General features: G+C 43.3%; 1 protein-coding gene across 1 annotated transcript in view; it reads right to left on the bottom strand.

The window, feature by feature from the left end:
• Positions 1–5,400: 5,400 nt before the first annotated feature.
• Positions 5,401–24,869, bottom strand: part of SKOR2 (SKI family transcriptional corepressor 2) — a 34,213-nt gene continuing 14,744 nt past the window's right edge. Inside the window, exons 4-8 of the mRNA XM_054031237.1 lie at positions 22,887–22,952; positions 22,394–22,492; positions 16,511–16,578; positions 9,496–9,561; positions 5,401–6,118 (exon numbers count right to left, since the gene is read on the bottom strand). Of these exons, the coding sequence (XP_053887212.1) occupies positions 9,499–9,561; positions 16,511–16,578; positions 22,394–22,492; positions 22,887–22,952 (296 nt within the window). The 3' untranslated portion in view covers positions 5,401–6,118; positions 9,496–9,498. The remainder of the gene's footprint in view (positions 6,119–9,495; positions 9,562–16,510; positions 16,579–22,393; positions 22,493–22,886; positions 22,953–24,869) is intronic.

The raw sequence follows: 24,869 nt of genomic DNA, 5'->3' as shown, positions 1-24,869 counted from the left end.
CATATTACCCTCCTTTAATTGTTTATTAATTGAGTCCTGTATCATCCATTCCATTATTTTGCCCTAATCTATATCAAGTGAACAGGCCTATAATTACCTGGGTTGTCCTGTTTACTCTTTTTAAATAGTAGCATGACATTGGTTTCCTTCCATTCCTCTGAAATTTCATGAGTGTTCCAAGACATTTAAAATCAACATTAACAGCTAGAAAGTGCCTCTTAATTACTGTTGCAATTGAAAGTATTTCATCATCATATGATATGACTACATCATCTGGCTTTTTCCCAAATACAGAACAGAAATATTTATTCAACACATTTGCTGTTTCTGCATTATTATTGATCATTTTACCATTTCCATCTAGTAATGGACCAATACCATTGTTAGGATTCCTTTTGTTCCTAATATACTTAAAAAACTCCTTCTTGGGCAACAGAATCAAGGACAATAAGTGTTTCCTTGTGCCCTTTTGCTTCCTTTATCAATTTTCTACAATTCCTCACTTCTGATTTATATTCATTAGTATCAACTTTCCCCTTCTTCCACTTATTATATGTGGGGTTATTTTAGTTTTAGAGCAGCTTTCACTTTCCCTCTTTCACCAGTGCAGCCTTCTTTCTTGATTGTGAGTCTGTGGTGTTCTAGGCCTCTAGTAAAATATTACCAAACAATTCCCAATAATCATTCAGATTTTTCTGTTTAAATTCTTTCTCCCAACTGATTTGGTTCAGAATTGTTTTCAGTTTTCTGAAATTGGGCCTTTTAAAAGCACCAAGTATCTATACTACTGATTTGGACTTCATTCTGTCTGCACGTAACAAATGTAATCCAGTCATGATCACATGTACTTATGCAACCACCAGTTTTTAGTTCTGTGATCAATTCCTCTTTATCTGGCAAGATGCAGTCTAATACAGAGTTCCCCAATGATAGATGCAACAGTTTTTGACTTAGGAAATTGTCATCTATAATTTTTAGACATTCGGAGGCTATTTTAATATGGCAGCATAAGACCTCCAGCATATGTCACTCAGACTGATGTCCCCCATAATAAGGCAGCATTGTTTCCCCTACACATTACAGATAGGTGCTTAAGGAGCTGTTCATCCTGGTAATCCTGATTTGGTGTTCTGTAGCAGACATCTTGTGTTTTATCTTTTAGAACATTCATCCATAACCATTCAGGATCATTTGCCACCAAGTTGTCAGTGACTTGGAAACAAGTAATGGCATCTTTGACATAGATTGCTACTCCCCTCCTCTTTTGCCCACTCGATCCTTCCTAAGTAGGTTATAACCATTTATTTAACATTTCAATCTTGCAAATAATCCCACCAGAGTTCAGTAATACCAACTAGATCAAATTTACGCTCATAAATGAGCAATTCAAATTCTTCTCACTTGTTACTCAGGCTCTTACCATGGGTTTATAGGCAATTAAAGAATTTCTTCTATTCGTCTAACTAGATAACTTCAGGGGGTCCCAGTGGTATCTCTGTGATGCTGGTAAACCAGGTGCTAGCTCTTGACAAGTCTGTAGGAGTCAGTTTAGCAAGGACAAATTAATAGCTAGAAACCAGACCAGCTCACCTTTATGTTAATATTGTTCAAGAGAGGTGTTAGACTTGTAAGGATATGTTTAGTGTTTTGACTTTATAAAATGCTTGTAAGTTGCTTCATGCATTAATCTTACTTGTAATGCCTGTATTCCGTGCTACAAGATAAAATATGTTTGTTTTATAATCGTAAAAAAGCCTGTTCTGAACTTGTGAACTCAGACGAGGAGAGTGACCCCCCCCCACCCAATCCAGGAGGACTATCAAAATTAAGTGAGCCATTGTAAGACAAAAACTTTGTTGATTGCCCCATCCACCCATGGAGAAGTATGAGCAGAAAGCCTTGTCTCCTCAGTTTGAATGCTGGAAGAAGGAAATGAAGATAGTTACCATGAAAGTTTTTCATCTCTTTGCTGTTTGGATTCTTCCAAGGGCTGGAGCAAGAAACGGAGATCCCCAGGGTCACCCTGGCTTAGCTCTGAAAAGACATTCAGTGCTGACTGATTGCTACAATCCTGTCACCTTTTGGAACTATAGACTGAACTAATTTGTGAATATATGTTGCCTGCTTTCATCTCTAAATAACTCTCTCATTTCTTCTTTCTAGTTAATAAATCCTTAATTAGTTTACTATAGGATTGGCTACCAGCATTGTCTTTGGTGTGAGATCTAAGGCACAAATTGATCTGGGGTAAGTGATTGGTCTCTTGGGACTGGAAGCAACCTGAATATTTTGTAATTTTTGGCATAAGTGACCATTTATCATTAAATCTATTTTGTCTGGGTCGCAAGATAGACTGGAATGCCCAAAGGGATGGTCTGTAACTCCATGTTAGGACCATTACAGAGATTCAGGAGTTCACATTTGTTTCTGGATTGGTGAAATCTAATTATAGAACATACCACCAGCTTGGGGTGTCTGCCCTGCTTTTGATACTCTGTCCTGAGGTTGGCACGCAAAGTCATGAACCACTCCAGACACTGTGGTAGTCTGCTGCTTGGGTTTACCTTGAGCGGGTCCTGCAGGAGGGTGCTCCCTGCACCCCAAGCCCTCTGGACCTTTTCATAGGGCCTGTGAGCCCCCCTGGCCACCCCACCCACACACTCCGAGCCGGCTGCATGACCTGAAGCCGGTTCACTTTCGAACTGTGCCAAGGGCACATCTGTACACATTCGTGCTCTGTGGCGACGAAAAAGGAAGGAGACAAAGCGCCAGGTCGTGGTAGCCGAAAAAAACCTCCCAGGGACTTTCCGCTGGGGTTTATTTTCATTTTCTTACTTCCATGTTTACAACACTTATGAGTGGTTGAATTTTTGCGCATAGGAGGGGCATACAGTGCACACCAACATGGTCTTACAAACCCATATCCTGTGCACGTGAAAGCGAGCAGCGAGGGTGATGATCAGGTCAGCCAATAAGTTTCCCAATCACAGGCGCTGGGGTGTAGGCCGCTCCGGCCTCGTAGTCACGGGCGCAGTGTGCCGCACCCGTGAGCTGGCGATTCGGGAGCTGTGCGTCCCATCAGTGCTCCATACTCTCCATTTCCTCACGCTCGTGTCCCGCCCCGATGCTAAGTGGCGGGACCTATTGCCACCTATTGAGGGTGAGAAACCCCAGTGGGCCAGCCTATATTCCACCTTGGTTCCACAGCCCACCGGGGATATTGGTTGGTGGCTCCTTCACAGAGCTGTGAGCACAGGCATGTACTTGATGCGGTTCACCCCCGTCCCTGACGCCTGCCCCTTTTGTGGCATGAGAGAGACCCTGGCGCACGTCTACCTAGAGTGCGCCAGGTTGCAGTCCCTTTTCCAGCTCCTCCTTGACCTACTCCTGCGTTTTTGGCAGCACTTCTCCCCTCACCTCCTTATATACACACACCCTATCTGTGGCGCCATAAAGTCACAGGACCTCCTCGTCAATCTCCTCCTAGCGACGGCCAAAGTGGCCATCTATAATGTCAGGGAGAGGATGTTGGCTGAGGGGGTTCTCTGTGACTGTGGGGCCTATTTCCGATCCTCCCTCTGTTCACGCATCCAGGCAGAGTTCCTCTGGGTGGCATCCGCTGGCTCCCTTGACACTTTCGAAGAGCAGTGGGCCCTGTCTGGGGCTATCTGCTCGGTGTCCCCTTCAGGCTCCCTTTGTTTTGACCCTTCACACCTGCCCTTGTTATATTTTCTGTTGTCCCCTGTAATCATTTGAGTTCCTGGGCTCAATGGATCCTCCCCACAGGCTGAGGGAGGGTCCTTTAGCCGTGGGCGGGCTTGCGCCAGCCCACCTTCCCAGAACCCAATAGGACCCTGTCACAATGACTATGAAGAATCCTAAAGCCACAACACATGGCCTGTAACTAGAATAACAGTGCCAAGGTATTACATCAAAATCTTCGATCAAGTCTATCCAGACCCCTTTAGCTGGTGCCATGCCACCCTAAGTAGTCAATTCCAGTAGAGTATGATTCTTGGCAAGTAGCAAATCAAAGAAATATGATTTTAATGTCTAAAATGATCAGGAGTTGGACTCAGGAAAAAGTATTCCCTCATCTGCAACTGGCCAGGTGTTTTATAAAAGTTTTTTGCATTCCTTTGAAGAATCTGTTGGTCTGTTGTGGTATGGCAAATCTTATAGGCTTGTTTTAGATAGTATTGCCAGTAATAAGACGTGTTCTACTTCAGATTGAAGATGTCATTTAGTTTCATTTATACCACGATTCTCACTCAACCAGGCATGCCCAGATTCTATGATCCAGCAAAGAGGATGCACAGAACCTAACTAATTTGCATGCCATTGGCAAGTCCGTTTTTGACGTACAGTGCATTTGGAGTAAACAGGAGCAGCTTGCAAAGCAGAGGGCATACCTGTTTTCTTGGATTACAGGATAAATGCTTTTTCTTTTACAAAGAAGAATACAACTTTAGTATCTGCTTGTTGGGAGTCAATAGGAGCTGTGAGCACCCAGCAGCTCTGAAAATTAACTCCCCATTTAGAAACTGCAAGGGTTCCTCTTCTAACTGGATAAGTTTCACTATTGATATAATGATGCTCATCCAACTCTAAAACAAGGGTGGTCAAAAGCACAACCTGAAGGTTAAAGGGAGTTCTACTACATAACGAATGGATACCTTCAATTTTATTAGAAGAGAGACATCCTGCAGAAACTACAGGTCCCAGCATGCAATGGGACCTGCAGCCTTTGCAGTTTGCACCTCCATTGGAGTGCCTTCTTTCCACTACATTTAATACCACTTTGGTCTGGCCCTGAACTTCTTTACAACTTACCAACACAGCTTCGGTTGGGTGAGGCCTGGACCAAAGGTAAAACTCACAATGGTGCTGAGGGAGCATATGAGGTCCTTCACACCCCGGAACCTCTACAACCTCATGTGGTGTCTAGGACCTAAAATGGGTCACCTGAAGGGGGGTGAATTTTACTCAACGTTAAAGAAATCATATTGCATATAATTCAGAAACACGTTAGCAGACTATGGGTGTGATTTCAAAAGCCCTCAGAACTGGCCTAAATCTACTCCAGTGATGTCAATGGTAAAACTCCCGTTGATTCTAATGGGAGCAGAGGTCAGCTAAAACTGCAGAGCACATTTAAAAAGCCTACATCTCCAGTAACTTCATTCATCCGCTGCCAAACTTTACTTTCTAATAACCATTTAAATGGATTTCCACTTTAAGAGTAAATGCATTTAAATGATTGCAAGCTAAAATATTTCCTTGAAGAAAAGTCCCCATGTACAGAATTCCTGTTCATTCATTAGCAAATCAATGTACCATGAAACGACAGGGAAGCACAACTATTATGTCAGTTTTCTTTTTTTTATTATAGACTTTTTATCCACATGAATGATAAAGAAACTACAACAGAGTTAAATACCTTTTTTTCGATAAGTGATTATATTCTTAATTACACTCAATATTAAATTGTAAAATATTTCCAGAAGAGTACAATCTTAATTCATACAGCAGGCAAAGTACCGGAGGAGGAGGAGGAGTGGGGGCCGGGAGGAAGGGGACGTTAGAATTTTCAGTCTGCTTTTCAAAAGCACTGTGTATGGCTAATGCTTTTCCTTCCATTCAGTCAAAGGTGATTCTGGCCCATCTGATAAGACACACATTTCTTTCCATAAAACAATCACTATTCAACAGCAAAAGATGAACTTGCAGATGCTTCCAGTGTTTGTAGCATTGAAAGGTTTAGCGGTTCCTTTCGCAGCTTCTCCCCATGTGCTTCAAAAGCATTTTCTCAGACTCTGTCAAGTTCAATTGTCCTTCTAAAAACACAGAGACTTAAACTTTGGTACCACCAAAAGATCCAGGACAGGCATTTTTTGATTTTTTGTTTTGTTTTTACTAATAAATGGCTGCTACATTCTATTTTACATGGTTGTCCATGATGCTTTGAGGTCACTTGTCCTTGGGCTCACAGGAACCTGAATTTTTTGTTTGCATTTTAAATTCCCAAGCCCTTCCATTTCTCAGTCTTTATGCAAATCAGATTTCTGAGTGGTGGGTTGTATCTTACAAGATAACAGCTGCGGAGGATCCCGTGCATCTGTTATTAAAAGAGAGAGAGAGCGTGAACATGAGGGTTTATCAGTGGTAGCACTTTTTGTATTTCTTTACTCAATTTTACAAAATGGATGTCTCCCTTTTATTTCCTAACAGTAAATTCAAATGGAACAGGTAAAAGAGTACTTCTTCATCAAGGGTGCCACCTAGCGGTTAAAAGAGGGGAATGGAGTCAGGACTTCTATTCTTGGCTCCCTACGTGACCTTGGGCAAACCACTGCCTTTCTTGTGCCTCAATTAATGCCATCCATTAACGGGGATAGAAATAACAAGTTACCCACCTCACTGGCATTTTGGTGAGAATTAGCTAGTTAATGTTTGTAAAGCACTTTGAGAGCCTCTCATTCAAGGTGAAATGCAAAGAGTTAACAAAGCTCGGTCAATACACCACAAGACAGAGTGCAAACATTATCCCACTTCAGGGCCGCTGAAGGAAGCGGCAGCGCCAAGCACCCAAAGGTTTGCTGAGAGGCACAGAGCATCTTCTAAAAACCATGATATGGTTTATCGGAAGGAGGCTGTACATTGTTATAAGAAGCTTCTTCCCCTGGACGTTCACAATACACCTGCTGGCAATGGAAGGAGAGACGATACGTCAAGGGCGACTCTCATCAGACACATCAGGCATTAATTGAATAGCCTGTGGTTGCTCAGCAATGCAAAGTTTCTTTACCTCCCTCGGTGTATTTTGTGTGTGCACATTTCCTCTTGAGGCAACTCCTTTTGGCTTGGCCCATTGAGAATCAGAAATTACTTCTAACAATATGGCTGTGATTCTCCGCTTGGCTGATTTAGCTTAGCATTTAAGTAACCACTAATCTTTCAAAAGCACTAGGGTCTACTTAGAGAAATCCCTGTTGTCTGCAGGGATGTCACTGAAAACAAAAACAGCATGAGAAAGGCATCAATCCTTCGCTCTTTCTGCTCATAAAAGTGAGGCATTGCTAGTTGTGATGCCACTGTCATCTCACTGGTGCCAACAGCTTCTGCGCGGTGCATAACTGGGTGTGAAAACCTGACCTCTAGCACAAGAGCATTAGAGAGCTAATGCCATGCTCAGACAAACTGTTTTCTTTTAGATCAACACTTTATTGAATTACTCCAGTGGAGGTCCCTCTCTCCCTTAGGGATTTTTTTCTTTTAGTATTAATTTTATTAATATGTTTTAATTGTATTTTAAATTGGTATTTAATACAGCATCTATTGGAAGGCAGTCAGATAGTATGGTAATGAGAGTGGTAGAAGAACCTATACAGAGTAGACTAGAATGATCTGAATGTCATGTTGACCTGTGTAACTAACTATGCGATTGTTTGGGGGCAGGGAGCGTTAGTTATCAGTCTAGCTACTCTCTGTTTATGTCTAAGTTTTTTATTTTTAAATTAGTTTTTTCCCCCGACAAAACGCAGGCAAGCTTTAATAATCTATGTTATCAAAACCTTGTTCAAATGCCCCAGACTTTCTCCATAATTCCTTCCCATTGAGGATTACCGTGATCGCTGTGTGTAAATAGAAGCTCTCTCTTTTCTAATCTCCCTATTCCTTTAGAGGGATTTATTCAGCGATGCCACAATACAGAGTTTGTGACATGACAACTCACCACCAAGTCCATATGCTTTGTCTCTCTCCCCCTCCCAGCCTTCTTTGCTTTGCCAGACAAACAACAGAAACAAAAATGCCAGAGGCTTCTACCACCTGGTAATGGAACCTCCAAAGCTCCCTCATCCTCCCAGGACTTTGGGAATGTTATTCTTCCTGCAGTGCCTTTGGCCCATGTCTGCAAAGGGACTTAGGTGCCTAGAAAAATCACTGGAATCCCCAAAGCCTGAGTTAGGTGCCCAAGTTCCTTATACAACGCAGGGGAAGAGAGAGGTCCAAAGAATTGGATTCTCAAAAGTCAGCATGCGAGGTGGGGTGCTGCCTCAGCTAGCCAATGGGAACTGCTGGTGAGAGGGATGTGTCCTAAGCCCCACCCCTCTCATGGAGCCTGGTGCCTAAGTCCGGGCTGCAAGGAGGCACCTCTCTTTGCTTGCCATCCACAGCCGGGAACGCCTCTTCTGCAGTCAGGTGACTCTGGCACCTAGGCCTTTTCCCACCAAATGGCGTGGGGGGAGGAGGAGGAGGCCTCCCATCCCATTCCATAACCATTAGCCCAGTGGCTAGTATATTCACCTGGGGGGGGGGGGGAGAGGGAGGGCTGACTCGATTCTCCCATCTGCCTGAGGAGGACAAGGAATGTGACCAGTGGTTTCTCCCCTCCCAGTGGGCTACAGAGTGATTCTCATTCTGTCTGTGGCCCAATTAATATTTAACTATCTAATTTAAAGTACAGCTTCTACAAGAGAGACTGAGGGAGACCCACACCAGACTGTCCTAGAGTCCAATGGTTATGGCATTCACCTGAGAGTTGAGAGGTGGGAAACTCCTGGCCAAATCCTGTCTCCTCAGCAGCCAGATGCGGGAATTGACCCAGGATCTCCCACATCCTGGGTGAGTACTGGACTAGAGGTTCTAATGGAGCCCCCATGAATTGTGTGTAGAATTAGAGATGCTCACAGCACACCTACCAGCTCAGGCCCTGCAGGTGAGATGGAGCAACACCTGTCTTCCCCTGGCTTGAGAACCACATCGGGGCTAAGGCATGAGATAGATGCCTCAGAGCTGGCCTGAAGCAGCAGTGTGCATGCCTAAAGGCAGAACCTTCGGCACCTAGAGGACCTTTTACAGCAAAAATGTAGGAACTGAGCGAGTTTTAGGCACCCACAGGGTTAGATGGTAGCTGAGTGGGGCTTTGGGGATCGCAGCAGTGCCTAAATCTGGACTTTAGGCACCGAAGTCCCTTTGAGGATCTGGTCCTTTGAGTCCAAATCCCTCTCTACTCTGCCTATAGAATGTACCAGACTGCCAATTAGAGACAGCACTGAAGAACCCAGCAATGGCTTTGGAAAATCATAAACTTGGTCAACATTGCCATCAACATCAGGAGGAAATGATGGAATTAAATGATCAGGTGCAAGACATCACTGAAAATATGAATTATTAAAAAAACCCTAAGTTTGGGAAGTCTTTAAAGATCGTGTGCACCCTAGCATTATATCCATTTCCTTCTCTTTCCTGGTATTTGTAGCATGCTGTCCCTGGGAAAACCCAAATCCTGGACACGTACCACATGCATGATGGGTGAACCCCTCCATAGATACCATCAGGCCAGAGTACTGACTAAGCCAAAATAAAGCTTTCAGGCTAGTACTGGTAGCATCGCTTCTGCCTCACACAATGAATCTCTTAATACTTGCAATGGCAGTAATTAGAAATATGAAGAGTTAGTTGCCAAAATACATTCCCTTTTAACAAGTTCACCTTTTAGCTTTTGCTGAGGTGTGTGCCGAGCTTTTCTTTCCTGATCAAGCTTGCTGCATAGGGAATCTGCAACGACACGGAGACAAAGCCATTGCGGTGAGCCAAGAATTGGATAATAAGGTGTCAAAGCCAGATCCTTCAATGCGATGGAATCCTTGGGAGTTCATTTATTTTGCCTCGCTGTAATATTTTAGGACAAGATGGTTTGAAATAAAGCAAGGAGATCTTTAAGCAGTTGGCACAAATGTGAAGCAGAGACAAAATAAAAACAACACACCAGGTCTTACAAACCAATGTAGTATACAAGTTCTGAGAGGGTTTAAAAAAAATAAATAAATAAAAAGTATAGCAGTAATCTAGAAAAATCAACCAACCAACCTATCAGCAAAAATCAGCTGCTGTGTAATAAAGTGGGCAGAAGTATTTACCTCTATACAATTAGAACAAACAAAAGTAAGGCTCTCATTCTCTACTCATTTATATCAGCATAGCCCGTTGGACTTTATACGTTTCTCCTTTATTTACACCACTAAGAGGCCCTACAGTGGAATCAGTAACTAATGAAAAATGGAAGGAGAACATAGAAAAAGAGATACATACATGAGAATATATCGCAGCTTGGAATGATTTATGCAGTAGGCTATAGAAATCAGCAAAACTCTGCCACACCCAACATTTCTTCATGTTTGGGAATCCAAACTACTAGAGATTTACCATTTTTTTGACACTGACTTAGATGTTCGGAAGTGCCTTCATCATGACTGCAAAATGTACTGTGTCGGGACACAAACAGGTAATTGCACATGCGTGACCTGCTTTTGCTTTCAGTTACACCAGTGTAAATCAGGAGAAACTTCAAATAAACCAGTGTAAGCGAGATAGATCAGTCAGGCCTAAAGCCTGAAGTTGCATGAGCAAAAAGGGCTGACTAACTGTGCAAATGTATGAAAGAGGTCAATGAGCCACTTTGCATATGCAACTGCATATTCGACACAAGAAGACAGGGATTTGCACTCATATATATACACATTTTGAAGGCTTAAGAAATTATTTTTGAAAATCAACCCCTCTCAGTTGTCCCACATTGTATTATTTTAACGCCCTGTTCTGGTTTTTATTACACTGAACCCCACAGCATCCAAGAGTATCTGTATTATGCTCAGGGTATCAGTGTACTTGTGTAAGTTACCATACCTCAGTGTTATCCATCATCAAATGTGCTTGATAACCATATATGGGTTTAAATGAGAGACCTGGTAATTCCCATGAAAAGACTAAATAAAAAAGAGCTTCTACAACTCAAGAGTTAACCCTGGAAACTCCAATGAAGGGAGGCCAGTCTGAGTGAAAGTGGCCTGGCACTACAAGAAGGTGCCCAAGAGCTACAACAATGAGATGTCAGAGAGATGCCTTCTTAGCTCTAGTCCCTCAAGAAGTATTCCCCTCCCACTCAGGTGCAAACAGCACGAGAGGGGAGTGCACATGGACAAAAGGGGAGAAAGAAAAACAGAAAGAGGTGGCCTAAAAAGTTCATGATTTTTAAAGCTCAGCTGTTTAAATGGCTAGTCCTGCCTCCCTTTCCCTTCAGAGCAGGAGAGGCCTGCTGCCAGGGCCTGGATCACAGTAGAGAGCTCTCCCTTGTGGAATCTGCTCCTTCCAATGACCCTGCACTATTTGAACCTAGTGATTTCCAGCATATAGTGTAAGGCTTCCCCTGTTTACACAGGCTGGTAAATTAGCAATCTTTCAGGACAGGGATTATATACATATATTTTACTGGGTTACTCATTTGGGTGACTCACAGTCAATGCTGTTAAACTGAATGCGAGACGCCCAAACACTAATACAATCAGTGTTTTACAAATAGTTTCACTGTGGTGTTCTCACTAGAAGGTGTAGAAATCTTGGCCACACACGCAATTGTCAGCAAACAACATCCACTTGGATGGCTGGCACGAATGCAGGAGATCTGCCAAGGTTTTATAGACCACACAAGTATAACAGGTTCATACTGTCACAAGTTAACTGTTCTTAAATAATTTCTCTGATATATTTGGCATGACGGGCTTTTTCTCCACATGTGTAGGTCTGTCCATTTTACCTTTAAAAATATGGAGCTGTAGGCCAGGAGGGAAATTCCCATTTAGTTCCAGAAGGAGTTCAGCTATAGGGCAGTACCAAATCTTCTTCTGCGTTCCTCTCTGGAAGATTCTATTTCAAGCCTCCACAGCTGCAGTGGAACTAGCAGAGTTTAATGCTCTTCTCTGACAACAGGGTCCCCCCTTTTTATGCTTTTGCAGTGGTGATCACGATAGAGATAACCAGAAGAGCAGGAATGAACCTCAAATAGACATGAAGATCCAGTGTGTTCCTTATATCCTACGTCACAAGAATGTGCGCTGGTATCAGCAACAGTAAAGGAGTTTCTGTGCACCATCCGCTGAAGGTGGCTCCATCATTGTGTGGTAATCCTACGTGAAATACACGTGGTTCACTGTACTGACTTGAAATCGTTACCTGTGCGGTTGAAAGTTGGAATCTCCATTTGTCCAGTGCCCTTGTTTTAACTCTGTATCAGAATAATCTGCTTAGTCAAACTGCTCCCGGTGGGTAGACACACAAAATTAGTCAGAATCTGGTTTAGTCAACACAACCAGCCTACCACAAAGACTATCCATAAAGGGAAAGAGACAGATGTGTAGTTTAACACACACATCAAAAGTTGCTTCTAAGAGCCAGACTTTCAAAACATAGCCTGTTTTTTCTCAACAGAAGGAGCGATCAGATTGGAACATTTCCCACTAGCTATAGTGCACATAGTGTTGTTGATCGACTCTTTTCTCGTCGACAGTTGCTATAGCTCACATTGGGGTCAAACTGCTGTAAAAAACCCCACACTGGGCCAAATTCTGCAGTTACCCCCACCAAAGTCAGTATCCTTTGCAGAGGGTGTAGCTGGGCGCTGAATTTGGCCCATGATTTTTCCAGAAATTAGTAATTTTGCTCCTGCCTGTCAGGAAGTCATAAAATAATCTTTACGAGTCCATAGTGGAAAAAACATTAAAATTAAATGTACTGATTGACCATTATTTTAATTGAAGTTTTTAATGGAGAACTTTAAAACTATGACAGGTTTCAGAGTAGCAGCCGTGTTAGTCTGTATCCGCAAAAAGAACAGGAGTACTTGTGGCACCTTAGAGACTAACAAATTTATTAGAGCATAAGCTTTCGTGGACGAAGTGGGCTGTAGTCCACGAAAGCTTATGCTCTAATAAATTTGTTAGTCTCTAAGGTGCCACAAGTACTCCTGTTTTTTAAAACTATGAAGTGTCCTGGCTGCCATAAAGTGCAGTAATCACATGGAAACAGCAGAGGGCACTTAAAGACTAAATATATGGCTTCAAGAGACCTGTCACTCCAGTTCATCTAATGTTGTTGGTTTAGCAATTTATTATCTATCAAGTGTTCTGCATTGCAATTTCACAATGTAATTCAAGAACAGTGACAAAAGAATGTGCATTCAATGTAAGTATTAGCTGCACATGAGGCACTAGCTTCAAATCCTGTTTCCACATTAACAATCAAGACACAATTGTCATTTACATTAGAAAGTCTTGGGAGTAATTGGCATCTGAAAATTAGATTCATCTCCTTGACAACAACTTTCCCAAAAATGATGCTTCAGGCTAAACTTTCTCATGCTTAGTCTCAGCCCAATGGTGATTTTTTTTTGTCCCCAAAATGCTGTTTTTGCACTTGAATAACTCAAATTCAACTTATTTTTAAAATTCTAAATGAACACTGGCTTAGTCAGCAATGATCAGACCTGAACAACTTTGGTTTAGAACAGTGGTTCTCAACTAGGGGTACATATACCCCTGGGGATGCAGAGGTCTTCCATGGGGTACATCAACTCATCTAAGTATTTGCCTATTTTTACAACAAGCTACAGAAAAAGCACTAGGAAAGTCAGTACAAACGAAAATTTTATAGAGACAATGACTTGTTCATACTGCTCTATATAATATACACTGAAATGTAAGTACAATATTTATATTGCAATTGATTTATAATTACATGGTAGAAATTAGAAAGCAAGCAACTTTTCAGTAATAGTGTGCTGAGACATTTTTGTATTTTTAGGTTTCATTTTTTAAGCAAGTCATTTTTAAGCAAGGTGAAACTGGGAGGGTACGCAAGATAAATCAGACTCCTTCCAGTAGTCTGGAAAGGTTGAGAGCCACTGGTTTAGAATGAGCAAAGTTAGAAGTGTCTGAAAATCATACAGTGCATGCACGGTATGAATTGCTTTTAATATCATGAGGTGAGGAGCTAAAGACATATCCATGCTCTCCGGAGTTCTGCCCATTGAAATAAACATGCACAGATAATATATTCACATTACATGACCCTATACACATGAGAACATTCATATAAAACTTGTTCAGTGTGTTTACGTGACTCTTACATTAAATAAATGCAGTTGGTCAAATTCTGCTGTGATTACACAGGGTAAATTTGGACTAACTCCTATGAAGTTAGTAAAAATACTCCAATTTCACTAAATATAAAATATAATCAGAATTTGGCCCGTGTGTTTATTTGAATAGGCAACAAATAGTTCTCCTCTATATTCTTCTTGTTTCAATATAAAAGGAAATTCAGTGCAGACAACTAAATTAATGCAATGCTATCACTGGATGCACAACAAAAAAAAATTAAGAAATTCAAATTATGATTCCCAAAGTACCCATAACGTACATATATTTTAAACCAAATTAATTTATTATGTAAATCCCCTGAAGTTAATGGAGTTATACCATGGATATATTTGGCCCATAAAGATTAAAACCATATATAACAATACAGAATACACTCATACGCAAATGGCTTACAGTTCCTGTAGGAAGCTTAACTTCAAATGTACTGACTGTGTGTTTAAATTCTCAATCAAAATATTAATGAAGATTTTTGCACTGAATTTAAAGAAATCATCAGCTATTTACTGCATTATTTTATGCTAATTCTTTAAATACAAAGGGTCATATTCTGGCCTTAATTGTACTGATGCAGCCTTGCTGAGATCAATGGGGCTGCACAGATGTGATCAGAAATTGGCCTAAAAAGTTGTTATTCTTCCCCCCATACTCTGACAAAATTAAACAATAATGGAACTTAGGCATTCCCAGTGAATGGAGAAGAGACCCCTAGTTTTTTGACACAGGACTTAAAAATACAGGTTAGAGCTTGTCACTGTAAATACATCTATGAAGTGCTATGTAGCCATTTATTAAACAACTACTAGTATATTTCTAGCAGGCATTGGGAAATGAAGATGGTATAAATTGCCATGATCACATTTCTATTCCTGATCACGAAAACAATAAAACACCAAGCCTTGTGATTTTTGCATTTGCTGTAAATTAAGGAAATTTTCCTAGTTGATTGGATGGAGAAGAAAATCTGGGAGAACTAGTTTAGGATATAACTTCAGAATTCTGATTCCCCAAAACCTATGAGCATTAGAGGTGCAACTATATGTTGTCGAGGCAAAGCTGTTGTGAACCCACCCACCTAAGTGGCTACTATACAGGGAGGCAAAATGCAGCTTTAAATTGTTATCTCGGTTTCTGATTTTACTAAAGAGATTTCAGAAAAAAAATGTGTTTGACCCACCACAAGGTTTGGAGGTTATGCTATTTAGCTGCATATCAATGACCATAGTAGTCTGCTGCAAGTGCAGACAAAACAAGAGGATTCCGGGGGATGGGAGGAGAGAGAGCTAGTGGGGCAGTCACCCCGCTCCGGCTCAGCAAGGGTTAAAAGCCAACCCTTGGAGAGGGCTGGGGCTGAGACACAAGGAAAAGGCAGAGAGGCAGCCAATCAGGGCCAGGCTGGACCCTATAAAAGGGCTGCAGGGCCAGAGGCAGTGAGTCTCTCTCTAGCTGTGGAGAGAGAAGGACCTGGCTGCCTGGGAACTCAGGGTACAGGGAATGGAGCAGGGCTGGGGAAAGACAAGAGGAGCTGGGGAGCTCCAGCCTGGCAAATCCCCAGGCTGTGGGCCATGCTAAAGGCCAAAGCAGGTATTGGGGTTGCAGATGTGCAGCCTGGGGTTAGGCAGAGGCAGCTGGTCTGACCCCCTTGCCAATGATGAGTGGCCTTTACAGACTGCAGTTTGCCCCAGTGAGAGGGGGCTAGATGATGACTGGCAGTAGCCAGTGAGGCAAGGCGGGGATAGAGGGGTGGGGGTTCCCCTGGGAGGGGAGACCCTGAGAGTGGGGGTACTGCTGGGGCAGAACTCCGAGGTAAAGGGGCATTGGGGTCTGGGAGGGACACAGGGCCTGAGGCAGGTGGGACACCGGCCAGCAGAGGGCGCTCCGGAACTGGAGTTGAGCTAATTCCCAAGATGACTAGCAGGAGCCCCTGCACTGGTGCCTCTTCGACACTGCTACAGGCCCCAATTCTGCAAACGCTTACACATTTGCTTAAATTTTACTCCCAAGAGTGGTCCCATTGAACTGAATGGAACTACTCAAGTCTTAAAGTGAAAAGCACTTGCCAGATTGGGACACTGATCTCCAGCTACTGCTACTAAATTATATACAGGTCTGACAAATGTTCCTGCCTGACTTCAATGGAAGTCTCGTGGCAAAGACCAGTCTCGTGGCAAAGACCAGTGTATTAGCTTACTGTTCATTAGACTGGTGTAGGGAAGTCCTCAGTTTCACTGAAGATGTACATCTCTCTGTTGAGTCAACCCATGGAAAGTAGTTCCTATTTAGCTGAACCTTGCAGACACACCTGCTGACTGTATCTCTAAGTAAATCTCCTGGTAATTAGACTTCAAGCCAACGGAGAGAACTGCACACTCAAGCCTGACTATGTAGAAGTTAATATGGGCTCAGTAATAGTACACTTGTATTGCTTAAACAAAATTTGAGGAATATATTTATCAATGTAAATAAGAGAGTACAGGGATAGTTCCTAACATTTTCTGTAGAGAAGGACAACTTACAATTTGTAACTGCTGCACCATTTCCTCTCTGTAGGCCAGCTCCCGTTTCATCTGATCTTGAAAATTATCTGTGTGGGTTGGGGGGAAAAAAAAAAAAAAAAGAGTGGAGGTGCATGAATTAAAACCATCAACGTGTACCACAGAATTTGTAGAAATAAAGTCAAATCACCACTGAAGAATTTGTTAAACGCGGCACAGTCGTTTGTCCAAAAATTATCTGCCTCCAGTGATGGGCAATCTTGTCAGAAGGTTCCTATCTGGGATAGAACAAGGGGGTGACTCCAGAAATGTTCTAGAGGATCAAGTTTAGTTGTTTCATCAAAGACTTAAGTGCTCAGTGTGGCGATTTAGTGTGCGGCAGAATCTATGGCGCATTAGCCTGCTGTAGCACACTCTGACTTACTAAGACCACTACAGAACATTTAGTGCATGGCAGCTGGGTCCACTTAGTGTATGGCAGGTGTGACAGACCCAGACCAGTGGGGTACAGGAGTCTGGTAGGGGGCAAATATACTGGTCACTGGATGAGTCGTTTTCTGTTCCCTGAGTGACCAGAGAAGGGGCTGCACTAGAGTAATCAGGAACCTGCTAGAACCAGTTAAGGCAGGCAGGCTAATTAGGACACCTGGAGCCAATTAAGAAGAAGCTGCTAGAATCAATTAAGGCAGGCTAATCAGGGCACCTGGGTTTTAAAAGGAGCTCACTTCAGTTTGTGGTGTGAGTGTGAGGAGCTGGGAGCAAGAGGCGCAAGGAGCTGAGAGTGAGAGGGTGTGCTGCTGGAGGACTGAGGAGCACAAGTGTTATCAGACACCAGGAGGAAGGTCCTGTGGTGAGACTAAGGAAGGTGTTTGGAGGAGGCCATGGGGAAGTAGCCCAGGCAGTTGTAGCTGTCATGCAGCTGTTACAGGAGGCACTATAGACTAGGGTTACCATATTTAAAAAATAAAAAAAGAGGACACTCCACAGGGCCCTGGCCCCGCCCCTTTCCCACCCCCAGCCCCGCCCCAACTCCACCCCTTCCCCAAAGTCCCTGCCCTAACTCCCCCTCCTCCCTCCCAGCCACGCGAAAAGGGCTGCCCAAGAGCTACTGGCTTCACGGTTTGCCGGACAGCCCCCAGACCCTGCGCCCCTGGCCAGTGCTTCCCCAGCACAGCTGGAGCCCGGGAAGGGAAGCGCCCAGCCGGGGCGCAGGGTCTGGAGGCTGCCCGGCAAATTATGAAGCCGGTAGCGCTCGGATTTCGGGGAGCCCCCATGCCTCCAGACCCTGCGCCCCCGGCCGGGCACTTCCCCTCCCGGGCTCCAGCTGCTGTGCTCCTCCCCTGCCTCTTCGGCTCTGTTTAAGAGCCAAGCTGCCCAAGCCAGCGCTACCGGCTTCGGGCAGCCCCCTTGCCTCCGGATCCCAGCCACTGGCCGGGCACTTTCCCTCCTGGGCTCCAGCTGCGCTGGGGAAGCGCTGGCCAGGGGTGCAGGGTCTGGGGACTGCCCGGCAAACCGTGAAGTCCGGAGGCAAGGGGGCTGCCAGAAGCCGGTAGTGCTCACGCCGCTCAGGCAGCTCGGCTCTTAAACAGAGCCAAAGAGTCAGGGGAGGAGCAGAGCTGCCGCGGGAGGGGAAGTGCCCGGCCGGTATTTTCCCGGACATGTTTGGCTTTTTGGCAATTCCCCCCGGACGGAGGTTTGATTACCAAAAAGCCGGACATGTCCGGGAAAAACCGGACGTATGGTAACCCTACTATAGACAGCTGCAGTCCACAGGGCCCTGGCCTGGAACCCAGAGTAGAGGGTGGGCCTGGGTTCCCCCCAAACCTCCCAATTGACCTGGACTGTGGGTTCTTCCAGAGGGGAAGGTCTCTGGGCTGTTCCCAACCCACATGGTAAATCTCTGAGGCAAGAAAATCCGCCAATAAGCTCAGGACCCACCAAGATAGAGGAGGAACTTTGTCACACAGGTTAGCGCTGTAGATTCATGCCCCAGGTTGTCATGCTCTAAATCACTGTATAGATAAGCCTTGAATCTTTATAAAGCAGGGCTGGAGACTGAAAGCCCAAGCAGAAGACTCAGGAAACACAAGGAACTCTCTAAAATACAGTAACTGGAAGGGAGAGATCTTTGAGGAGACAGAACATGTCAGACAGCTGGGTTACAGTGCAAGCTGGCTTTCCTCTATTTGATTCTAAGACAGAAACCAAAGGCTGTTGTTTTTTCTTGATAACCATTTCACACTACAGGTCTTGGAGGAAAAGCTCACTAGGATAAAAGATTTTTTTTTTTTTGTTGGACTACGTGTCCCACTAATTTATAAGGGCGGAAAATGAGATTCTAGCTTGGACAAATACAATCTAAAATAAACATCTTTACGAGAAGGGAAATACTTAGAAAGCAACAACATTGAAGGTGACCTGGGGCTGACACTGGACAACTGGATAGGAACTTTCTATACAGTGTGGTGAAAAACCAAACCAAACCAAACCTAATGCCATTTTAAGCTAGGAAGCAGAGGCATTGCCCTGGGGAATTTCGGTATAGCCCCACGTTATGGATACAAAAGCTCACTGGGGAAATGGATTTATAGTGGCAATGATAACATTCCACAATACCGAGGGGAACAGAGATGAATATTTAAAGAGGACCTGGTGGCACTGCTCTGGATGGCAGTGCCAATACTATTAATTCATATGGTGCCCACAATTTGCTCAGTGCTGTACAGACATGCAAGCCGTGGGCCCCACCCTGACGGGTTTACAATCAGTTGGTTTGCCAGGCTATTATAGTGCTGTCTTCCAAGTACATGTGTTGGCTCACTGCCCTATGGCAGAGATGAATGCTTCCTTTTTTTTTTTTTTTAAATGACATTTGATTGTGAAGGTGCCGAACTGTTAGACTTGCAAACCAAAGGCCTCTTATCCATCGACGAGGTATAGAAGAGGCAACAGCAGCTTCAGCACTGCGAGGGGAGGTGCAAGATTCCCCAGAATTGCCCCCCCTCCCAGTATGCCTTCATCCCAGCCAGCTCTAGGGATGGGAGAGTAGGTTCACCTCCATAGCCCATTCAATCCTTTGTCTGACTTGCTCAAGATCACCCAGTGAGAGGATTGGTTCCCAGCTCTGTGCTCTTTCTTCAAACTCTGCTGCCCCCGAGGCATCAGGCTCTCAGAAAGAAGAGGTCCGTTTTCCTTCTTGTGCTCATTTTCTGTACTTTTAATTCCTTGCCATTTTCAATTCAACTGCCTTTTAATAAGACCATCTGCAATCTACCATGAGATGTATCTATCTGGTCCTTTTGTGATGGCCCCAGCACAAGCTGTCAATAGGGAGCAAACCTGGGACCTACAGAACCAAACCCCCCAAAATTCTAGCACTTGAGCTTAAAAAGCAGCTCCTTTTTCAGGTGTTGAACAACCTGTCAAGAGGGACGCAGTTAGCTAGGATGTTACACATGTTTTCTTTAGAAAGGCCTGTTCCCCCATTTTATTATAGATGTTGGGGAGAGGGGGTTGTTTGTTTGGTAAATCTAAATCTGTAAACGGGTTTTACAGTCACTTGCATCTAGTGTTTATAGCACAAGTACTTGTTTTCTATTTTAAACTAGAGTAAAATTGACCACTGCTTTGTGGTGTATTGAAACCACCTATTTTTCATGCTGGTGTGCACGGATGCCACTTCCTTGGTCAGCAGTACGCATTATTTTCTTTCATATGAATTGTATTTCATGTGGTTTAATTGCAGGGTTTATTTACATGGCAATGATGGAGTATTAATTTTACTGCAGAACAAAAGGATAAATGGGAGACCTGAATGGCATGATTCCAAGATGCCATTTTTACAATCCCATGAATGTAAATGCTTTCAAGTACATAAATTGAAGTACGCCTCTACCCAGATATAACGCGACCCGATATAACACGAATTCGGATATAATGCGGTAAAGCAGTGCTCCGGGAGGGGTGGGGCTGCGCACTCTGGTGGATCAAAGCAAGTTCGATATAACGCGGTTTCACCTATAACGCGGTAAGATTTTTTGGCTCCCGAGGACAGCGTTATATTGGGGTAGAGGTGTACATGAATTACTTTAAAATCACCCAGCTCCCAGCCCAATGGCTGATTTTGTTCTACATATTGGGTCATCCTTATTTTATGGCATACATCACATAACTTCAGGATTTGCTTTGTATTAATTTATGAAGATGTACTAATCCTTTTGATATCCAGGCTAAAGATGGGAGACATTCAGAGAGACCTTCCTTGCATTTCTTAGCTTTTCTGTATTCTCCCTGATGTCATGCCTTGGGGGGAGAAGGAGGGGAGGAAGGGGGGTGTAAAATTCTACTCTATCTACTTAAAGGTGGGGAAAATACTTTTTGTACTCCCCTTTTCCTTCTCTGTGATGTAAAGGCCTGTTCTTCTGTTTGTTTTTTAAACCTTGGGAATATCTGGCATATCGAGTCTTGTCTTCATTGATTTTGTGGAAGGACTATTTGCAGGACCAAAGAACTGGAATGGTTTGCAGCTGAAGAAATGGCATTGTTTAGAGCTTTTTGCCCAAGTAATCATCAGTGCCTTCAGTCAGATAAGTGATAACAAAAAACAAGCATCTGACTAAAATCCCTTCCCCTCCCAGCTGATTAAGTTTCAGCTTCTCGGCTTTTGTGATGTCCTACTCTCAATAATTCTCTGTCAGTCCACAGAACCCTGCAGCAAAAGTGGCATAGACAAGACCTGATATTAAAGTTAAAAGCAAACAGACTTTAAAAGCAAAAATGCAACCAAACTTTCAGGCCTTCTTTAGACATCCGGAAGAAGCAGAAAAGGTCACCGATGGTTTAGTTTTTTCCCTTTTGGGACACCTTTAACGCTGAGCCTCACTCCTTCACTCTTCAGTGGAGCAAATGGCAGCAGAGGATTTGGTGCTTGAACAGCTGCATGACAGTGACATCTCCTTATGCACAGTGGGCTGCACGTGAGAAGAGCTGAACTGCAGTACTGAGTGCTGTGCTGTGTGGCATGACAAGAAGCAGAGCTGCAGAGGCACCTTGGCTTGCCCAGCGCTATAGAATCATACAAATCAGAAACCGAAAAGGCCTATTATGTCGTCTAATCTGACCCTGGCCAGTGCCGGATTTTCCCTTGCAGCTTATTTTCCACTCCTTCAATCAGTCTATTTTGAAAAACCTCAAGCAACTGGTCTTTCACTATAGGGGAGACAATTCCATATTGGTTTTATGACGTTCCTCGTAATCCTTTGTTCGTATGGCATAGTCCATCACCTCTTAATGGCCCAGATCCTCAACAATGGCCAAAGAACACGCAACCCACTTCAGGATGGAAAACGCAGAAGTGGCCTTTGCCTGCCTCAAATTTAGGCTGGGCCAGTCCCCCTCCATCACTTAGAAAAGCCTGAAGGCCACTGGCTACCAAGGCCTCATGGGGTTGATGCAACAGATGGGCATTACAGGGTATAGTGAAGCCCCAACCGTTCCCTTTTGGCCAGCTGCAGGGACAACAGATATGGCATAGGCCCTAATGCTGTAGGTTCCCCCTCCAATGGAGTGCCTCTACTTATGCTGGCTTTATGGTCAGAATACAATAGTGGGGCAGGTCTTGGTGGACCCCTCATGTTTTGAACAGGGAGAGGAAAGTTACCAAAGCCAGTGTGACAAAATTCTTGTTTATACTTATCCAAAAATATACATCTCACTTTAAGTTTATGCCTGAAGGGCCTGACCTACTGCCATTGAAATCTATGGTAGAATTCCCATTGACTTCAGTGGGGCCAGCTCAGGCATCTAGTGACAAACACACCTATGAACATCACTCCTATACTTTTATAAATTGATAATAAATAACGATGACATTCTACAAACAGTGAAAACAGAAATATGTCTTACTGAATACTGGGAAAGAAGCGTTTCCTTTCAACACTTGGAATTCCTGTTCTAATCTCCTCCGTAAATCTATTTGTTCAAACAAAACCTTCTGAAGTTCTTCTAACAAAGAGAAAAGAAGAGCTGTTTTACTAATTTGTATAAATAACTCTTGAGCAAACTGCTATGTGTGGCAATTCATTATTATAAGAAAATATCTTAGTAGTTTAAAAAAAACATTGTATAGATCTAGGATAGATTTTGTGCAGAAATCCATGAATATAAATCAATGTAATATATTATTTTAAAGTATTGTATTACAGTGTCATGTATTGATTGATATGTATGCATTAATCTCAATTATATCCACCCAAAGGTCCATATATTATTCATATGCTACTTGTCAAGCTTAAAATATGGTGCTGAACAAAAATACTTCCCTCTTATCCTTATATTCTATTAAAACCAAGAACATTTTAAGAATATCAAAGCTGGGGGGGAGGAAGGGGGTGGTTACCTTTCCCCATGTTTTCTACATCCTTCTTCAGTGAATGAGGTGAATTGGTTTCTTGTGTGTGTTCACCTTAAGAAAGAAAGAAAAAAAGTTATTGATTTGTATACGTTGCTTCTTATCGGATATCGTTCTTACATCCTCTTTGAAAGTCTGGACAGAAGGTTTCAGCATTCAGAGCTCACTCCTGCAGTCTAGGACAAACCATCATTGATATCAAAGGGAGTTCTGCCTTTGCAAAGACAGCAGAATCGGGCCCTTATCATAATCACCAGACTTCTGATGTCATATCTTCTATGATCTTAAGTGTTATCATAGATGTCCAAGGCTTCAGAAATGCTGTGTACAAAATTTCATTGCTTAGAAGTACTTTTTATAAACAGAATTTATCACCATGCTGTTTAGCGTACACTAGCTCCTAATTTCAGATGGTAACTACTTGGCATACGTGCTCCTCGGAGGTCAAAGCAGGTGCATAGGTGAGCTAAGTGAGTGCGGGGATAGCATTCCTTCCCCAACTCAGTGGCAGGGTGGGGTTCAGATGGATGTGCAGACCATGCTGCTGCTAAGGTTTAAGGACAGGAAATGTGATAAATGGAGGGGGGAATAGTTATTGATTTACATCAATAAGAGAGAAAGCAATGTCCAAATCTTGCTGTCCTTCCTCCAAGACATATCAAAGTCCCAAACCGTCCTCTCTCCCCCGATAGCTACAGAAATTACATCCATTCCTTGACTACGTCACCTCCCTCTTCTCTGGCCTCCCTGCTATCCACATCACCCATCTCCTACTCATCCAAGATGTGGTTACGAACATTAATTTCTTCCCCAGATATGCCCACGTCAACCCGCTCCCCAACTATGCATGGCTCAACTGGCTCCCCGTTCTCTACATCAAATTGAAACTTCTTGTCCTCACTGTCAAGGCCCTGCATAATTCTGTCTCACCCTACATCTTGAATCTGGTTTCTTAGTGCGTCACCTCTGCACTGTCATAGATACCAACCTCAATGCCTCTCTCATTCACTTCTCCCGTAAACATCACCCTACCTTCTTCCACCCCACTCCCTATGCACAGAACGCCCAAGCTACCGCTTGCTCTTCAATCACATCCCTCCTGAAGACTGACTGAATCTATGATGCCCACAAAAAAAGTGACCCAATAGAGGGGCAGGACATTATTTGGATTTATTTTGCCCATCACAAAGGTGTGTCCATCGGCAGAACCCTTTCCTGCTCCTACTGGCTAGAAACAGGCCAATTCTATGGACGAAACTCCCTTGGAAGCAGCCTTTTTGATTACATGAGGACTCTGATATTAGGCCCTAATTTATAGCATGGACTTGATAAATCTGAGCAGACATGATACATTTGAAGCATACTGGATAATTGGCCTTTGTTAATAAACTTGTATAAATAGGAATCCCTTTCTTTTGTTTAATAAAAAGATTTTGTTTTTAAAAGAGATTAATCTGGGAGTCAGTATTTAGAATGCTTTAATGTAATAAATACTTTAAAATGAATATGGGAATTCAACAGATTGAATACTCTTTCTGGAATTAACTGGCAGAGTATTAAATTAGCACAAGATTTGAGGTTTGTGCGGGGCGGGAGGGGGGGCATGCATTCCCACTGGCAATGCTAATTACTGGGTTTTAGATTATATGCTCTTCAGAAGAGGGACTGTGTCCTCTTTTGTGTTTCAAAGGGGCCTAGTACATTCTGGGGGTCAGCACAATCTAAATTACACAGAACAGTCTCATCTGTTTAGGAAACATTTCTATTTTCATCACTGTCATTGTCTTAGGAGCATGTTTTCCAGTCCCTTTTGTAGTATTGGTATTTAGCTCTTTGCAAGCACTGGGCAGGCCAGATTCTGCAAAACTGCAGTGTGAAAAACTTGCTTTGACTTTAATGACAGTTCCAAGAGCAGAGGGCTTGAAGGACTGTAGACATGGGAGTTAGACAGCTAGGCACTTCCGAAAATCC

Source organism: Malaclemys terrapin, chromosome 6 (genome assembly GCF_027887155.1).
Source record: "Malaclemys terrapin pileata isolate rMalTer1 chromosome 6, rMalTer1.hap1, whole genome shotgun sequence".
Taxonomy (NCBI): domain Eukaryota; kingdom Metazoa; phylum Chordata; order Testudines; family Emydidae; genus Malaclemys; species Malaclemys terrapin.
This window is presented reverse-complemented; position numbering and strand designations above follow the sequence as displayed.